General features: G+C 54.4%; 1 protein-coding gene across 1 annotated transcript in view; it reads left to right on the top strand.

The window, feature by feature from the left end:
* The first annotated feature begins 352 nt into the window (after positions 1 to 352).
* Positions 353 to 6,323, top strand: part of LOC137540753 (uncharacterized) — a 54,163-nt gene continuing 48,192 nt past the window's right edge. The window contains exon 1 of the mRNA XM_068262145.1: positions 353 to 1,857. Within this exon, the coding sequence (XP_068118246.1) occupies positions 513 to 1,857 (1,345 nt within the window). The 5' untranslated portion in view covers positions 353 to 512. The remainder of the gene's footprint in view (positions 1,858 to 6,323) is intronic.

Here is a 6,323-nt window from a genome sequence, read left to right as displayed (position 1 = left end):
TACGCAGGCGTGCCGCGGGCCGGTTCCTGACATAATTGGCTGGCAGCGGTGGGATCGTTTAGTACATTAGTACGCAGTTTAGCCCGCTATTCTGAGTACTAAAGGCTGGAAGCTTGCTAGAAGCAACTAGCCTACAGAAGTCTACTCAGTGCAGAATCTATATACGTTTTTTTTTTTTGTTCAAAGATACACACTTGGTGTTTTGCTTTCCCTTCCCCCCCCCCTTTTTTTTCTTTTCTTTTATTTTTTGCAACACGATGGCTCAGAAAGCATCCAGCTATGCAAGGCAAAACAAGGAGATACTACTCAACCTGTGTGAGCACAAAGGCATCGAGACGGTGAGCGGCCAGACTAAGGAGCAGTTAGTTCGTGCGCTCGAGGAGCATGATGCGGCAGAGCAAGCCCGTGCTTCAACGTCAGCGGATGCAGCTCACGACACGCCAGAGGAGGAATCGCTCCCGCCACAGAATGCGAGGGGAGACGATGTCCGGGATGATCCACCGAACACGGAGATGACATCTCTGGAAGCTGATCTACAGCTACTGAACTCGGCTGATCCTGAACTGCGCCTAAAGCTGATCCTACTGCACCGACAGGCAGAGAAGGAACAAGTGGCACAGCGACACCAGCTGGAGCTGGCTAAACTTCAGCAGCAGAACCGGTCTGCTGGACCCGCAGAACGCGAAGGTGAGCGAGTCCACAGAATCCCCCTGGATAAGTTCCCCGCTATGGACAAGGACTCTGACATAGACACTTTCCTACAGGGGTTTGAAAGGACTTGTCGGCAGTATGGGGTGCCCCGTGAGCAGTGGGCAAGATACCTCACACCAGGGCTGAGAGGCAAGGCCCTGGAGGCGTTTGTGAGTCTCCCCCAGGAGGAAGAAACAGACTTTGAGGCGATTAAGAAAGCCATCATTGCGCGATACCACCTCACGCCAGAGGTGTATCGAAAACGTTTCAGGACAGTGCAGCGAGGTCCTAATGACAGTTACCTGGATCATGCATGCAACCTGCGCACTGCCTTCCAGCAGTGGGTAAAAGGACTGGCGGTTGAGACCTTTGATGCCCTGCAGGAACTGATAATAAAAGACCAGTTCCTCCACACTTGTCCTGTTGAGGTCCGGCAGTTTGTACGGGACCGAGAGCCAAAGACCGTGGATGAGGCCGCGAAAGTTGCTGATGCCTACACGTCCAATCGAGCATCTGATTTTCGGAGGACTACGGCGCCCAGCTGGAAGGGAGAAAAGCCTGCGAGACCTTCTCCTCTGAGCACCCAGCGAAGTCAAGTCCCGCAGCCGCCTGGAGGTAGAACAGCCACCGTTGACACTCGGAGATGTTTTGCCTGTAACAAACCGGGTCACATCAGTGCTACGTGCCCAGAAAAGAAGAAGGAAGCCCCAAACTCTGGCGGGGCCCGGAATGCGTTGTGTGCCACCCGGAATGCAGGTAGCTATGCAGAGAATCTGCAACCTGTCACGGTTGGTGATACAGTTACCACCGGTCTAAGAGACACTGGAGCAGAGGTGACTCTAGTGCACCCCCAGCTTGTGAACCCTGAGGAGTACATTCCTGGCAAGACTATGGCTGTCAAAGGAGTTGGGGGCGTCACCCCTGCCATACCCACCGCCTTGGTCCACCTGGATTGGGGGGCCGGCAGCGGAATGAAAGAAGTGGGGGTAACGGATGCCATCCCCACGAACGTTTTGTTGGGTACTGACCTGGGACGGTTAGTGGCCCGGTATGAGCCTACTCCAAACCCCGTGGAGCCTGCATCCCCCGCAGAAGTTCAGGACTCTTGCAAGGTACTGTGTGATAATGCTGTGCAAGCGGGGAGTGCTGGTGAGGCCCCAGGGGCTACGGACTGTGTACTAGGAGCCAGCCCTAGTGAGTCTCCAGTGCCCAGGCCTGGAGGAGGACATGTTGTTACCATGAATGCAGATAATGTTGATGTAAAATGTGATGTGTTGCATAATGACATGTGTACAGTGAACGTTCCGTCAGCTGCAGTGGTGACCCGCAGTGCTCACTGGGCTGCAGCAGACGAACTGTCCACCGAAGTGGCAAATGTTGCTGGGTCAGCCACATCCAATTCGGAACCTGGCCCGGAGGGCCCAGGAGCCTCTCCGTTTGCAGCCTTCCTGGAATGTGTGACAGGCAGCACTGAGCTCTCTGGGGCGGTTCGATTTGACAGCAGCCTGGAAGAGCTCAGGGGGCTAGCTAGCAGGTCACCAGCTGGGAGGGGCGGGCTGAGAGGGTCCTGGGAAGTTATTCCCTCTGAGCTGTCTGAAGTGGAGGAGACAGACCGGCAGATAATCGTTCCCCAAAGGGACCGAGAGATAGGTCCTGCCACTATAGAGAGAGTGCGTGTAGCGACTGTGGGGACCCTTCCCCAGATGCAGCACTGTCTTTATGGTCACGAATTCACGGTCGTCACTGACACGCATTCCCCTGGTTGGTTACGTCAGGTTGCCAAGGGCAACGACACATTGCAGCAACCTGACCTAGCTTTCCAGTCGTGTAGCTTGGAGCTAACTGACAGGTGGGGAACCCTCCTGAGGATGCTAAAGGGTTTCCCCACCCGGCCAGGCCGTCAATGTAGGCTTTGGCAGGATGATTCGTTAGAATCACCTGCCAGCGCTATCGGGAAGGAGAGCAATCATGGGAATGCTGATGGGCTGTCCCGTCAAGCAGAACCAACAGTGTAGGTGCTGGCAGGATGATCTGGGAAGATCATCTGCCTTGCACCAAGTTAACGGCGGAGGTGTGGAGATATATTGAGGTGCTGATGATATTAAGGATAACAGGAACATATTTCCTTCATTTTTTGACTGTAACATATGGGATTGTCTGTTAGCCAGTCTTCCTGGAATTCCGTATAAAGTGTAAATTACCTATCATTGTCTGCTTCTAATGAGGAAACCCTTAATTAGACAGTTGCTGTGAAGCCTATACAGGTGGTCAGACCATGTTGTCTGAATAATGCCTCAGATGTGTATTGGGCTTGGGAGTAATTGGTCACCTGGCCAGAGTAAACTGAAGTCTGTCTAATGTAATTCTGTATGTAGATGTCCATTACCTCTGCCCCATTGTCCAGCAGGGGAAACTGTGTCTACTGCTAATTACCTGCCAATTGAGGAAGAATAGGCTGGTCGGCATGGCTTTTGAGTCTGGTGTCAGCCATTGGGACAAGGCAAGCCTGCTAGAGTCTTGGGGGCAGGGGGAAGCTGACACCTGAATGTTTGAAATGTATTTGACAGCCTACTGGAAATTATTGAAGAGGTGAAGTCCTTTTGATACCATTTTCTACCTGTGGAAATTGAATTATTGGTGGAGTTGAAAAGCCTCATTTAACAATCTCTTGATGTAAAGACATTGTAACCTGGGGAAATTGGGCTAAGGAAGTCTTTTGTTGGGTGTGTGGACTATAGTGGATGTTGGATCTCTGGAAATCCAATTATGACTGAGGATGTAATTAAATCCAGCTTCCCCCCCGTCCACACAGGCTTACAGCCTCGAGGCGAATATTTCATTATAAAAACCAGGGGACAGCTACCTCAAATTAGTTCTCTTCTGACGGTAGTGGCAGCCGGTCTCCTGGCCCAAGCTAGTGAACTCCTGGTCTAGCCAGACTGTGTCCGTCCACACCAAAGTCCACGATTCTTCTATCGGGATCCCTTTATTTTGGTAAGCAAAATCGCTTTGTGTGTTATCTTTGTAACTTTATCTTGTAACTATTTTTACTTTGTTTTTTGTAATTTTTCTGTATATATTAAGTTTGCACTGTTCTATGTTTTTCTAGAATATTAAATTATTATTTAATAAGTTTGACTTCTGCCGTACTAAACTAACCCTCATAGCCTAGAAGAGACTGAAGTGTAACCGTGTATAAGTTCATGCCTAATTGTACGCTTGAGCAACACTACCGTAGGAAATTGTAATTGCATTGGGTGTGGGGGCGTTTGTCATACGTTGGCCTAAGCGCGCAGCTGACCCAACGTACGAACAACGCCAGTGCGAGTAGCTAACAGTATCGTTCGGAACGACTGTTAGTGGGTCTTTGCTTCACGACAGTGTAAGATTGCAACTGTGTGTGTGTGTGGGTGCGTGGCGTTCCCGTATTTGGCCTAAGCGCAAAGCTGACCCAGATACGAAAACGCGGAGTGCGCGCTGAGGACTCGACAGCAGAGTGGAAGTGTCTAGCGCACAGCTAGTGGTGGCAGTGAGAAGTGTTTGAGGGGTTCCAGCCTTGTTTGTAGCTTAAATAAGGCTGTTCCCCGCTTAATCTGGTCAAACCCGCAGTCGGGAACCGTATACGCAGGCGTGCCGCGGGCCGGTTCCTGACAGGTCGGAAACGTCCCATTGAGGAAAAGGATGCAGACACTGTGGTGCAACTCATGACGGAGGATGAGCAGCCCGCCATCAGCTCTGCATCCGAGGCCTCCACCCTCACCACCACCACCACCACCACCCCTGTTCGCAGCAGCCGCCCAGCAGGGCCTGGGGAGGAGGCCAGTTCACCATCAGTCGCCGACCTGTCACTCAGCAGTCTTTTTACCCCAGGCACCATCAGGGTATTGTCTGCTGTTGTTGGCGATTTTGAGGAGGAGATGCTGATGGGCACTTTGGGGGAGGAGGGATTGGACAGCAAGACTGTGGCGACAGTCAAGCGTCCCATCCATGCATCAGGAGAGGAGTTTGGGGGGTCATCATCCCAGCAGGACATGTTTCAGGAGGGGCATGATGATGATGACCCGGTGACAGACAGAGACTGGGTGCCACCACCTCCAGGGGATGTCGTCCTCAGCAGCTCTGAGGAGGAGGAGGAGGATGCGCTTGTGGGCCTTGCAAGGAGGCGCATCATTGCAAGCATTGGCAGCGTCCCACAGCCTGCTGGTGTCTCAGGCTCAGCAGCAGCAGCAGCAGCATCAGCCAGTACCACCACCAGCCGCACCCAAGCCCCCCCCCCCAACCACCACAGGGAGACAGGCAGCAGCGCTTCCATGCCGTAGGGGGATGTTTCTGTCACCAATCTGGCGGTTTTTCACCATGCCCACTGTGTACAGCAAGTACGCCACTTGCAACCACTGTCAGCGGAAGTTGAGCAGAGGTGCAGACCCCTTAAAGTTCAGCACCAGCTCGCTCATCAACCACCTTGCGGCTAAACATTTCCACCAGCATGAGGAGTTCCAGAGGCTGAAGGCATCTGGTGCTGGCAGTGGCACCACACCCATCACTGCACAGCCTTCAGCAGCAGCAGCAGCAACAGCAGCCACCCGCCCTCCTGCTCCTCCAGCAGCACCAGCAGGAGTGCGGAAACGCACTGCTCCTCCCCCCTCTGCAACTCCTGCCGCCGACACTGAGGCCTGTTCTGGCAGCCAGTCCTCAGTGGCCTCCTCTGCTGTGTCTGCTGATTCCCGTGTCAGCAAAAGGCCACGCCAGAGCCTTTTGAGCGAGTCCTTCCAGGGGGTGGTTAGGGCTCTGCCTCCCAGCAGCCGTCGCGTGCGGCAGCTGAACGGCTTGCTGGCACGGGCCATGTGCTCCCAACTCCTGCCGTACACGCTCGTGCAGGAGGGGAGCGACATTCGTACGCTGCTTGCTTGCGCAGCCCCAGACTGGCAGCTCCCCAGCAGACACTTCTTTGCCCGCAAGGCCATTCCTGCACTGCACCGCTTTGTGATGGCCAATGTGGAGCGAGGGCTGGAGCACGCGGTTGGTGAAAGGGTCCACGTCACCATGGACTCCTGGAGCAGCCGCTTCGGGACAGGCTGCTACCTGTCCTTCACTGTCCACTGGGTCAGCTTGGTGGAAGGGGGTGAGGATGGGAGAGCAGCAGCGGGCACAGCAGCAGCAGCAACACAGTGGGTGGTGCCACCCCGCAGGGTCAGGGGAACTGCAGCAGGTTCCTCCGATCCTCTGCCATCCTCCGGCACACCTGGCCAAACCCCCCGCCTCAGCAGCAGCGTGAAGGCCCGCCACTGCCAAGCGCTGCTGCACTTGGTCAGCCTTGGGAAGATCAAGCTGACGGCAACCCATGTGTTGGCCAAACTCCAGGAGCAGGAGAGGATTTGGCTGACCCCCAGAGGCCTCAGAGTCGGAGAGGTGGTGGCCGACAATGGGGCCAATCTGGTTGCCGCAATAGACAGGGGAAACCTGACCCACATCCCCTGTCTTGCCCACGTGCTGAACCTGGTGGTGCAGAAGTTCCTGCGCACCTACCAGGGGATGGGCGAACTGCTGGAAACGGCAAGGAATGTTGTGCGTCACTTCCGGCGCTCAGCTGCAGCCTGTGCGAGCCTGGAAGACGTGCAAAAGGAGCTGGATCT

Source organism: Hyperolius riggenbachi, chromosome 1 (assembly GCF_040937935.1).
Source record: "Hyperolius riggenbachi isolate aHypRig1 chromosome 1, aHypRig1.pri, whole genome shotgun sequence".
Taxonomy (NCBI): Eukaryota; Metazoa; Chordata; class Amphibia; order Anura; family Hyperoliidae; genus Hyperolius; species Hyperolius riggenbachi.
Note: the sequence above shows the minus strand (reverse complement) of the source record. Positions and strands in the feature narration are given on the sequence as shown.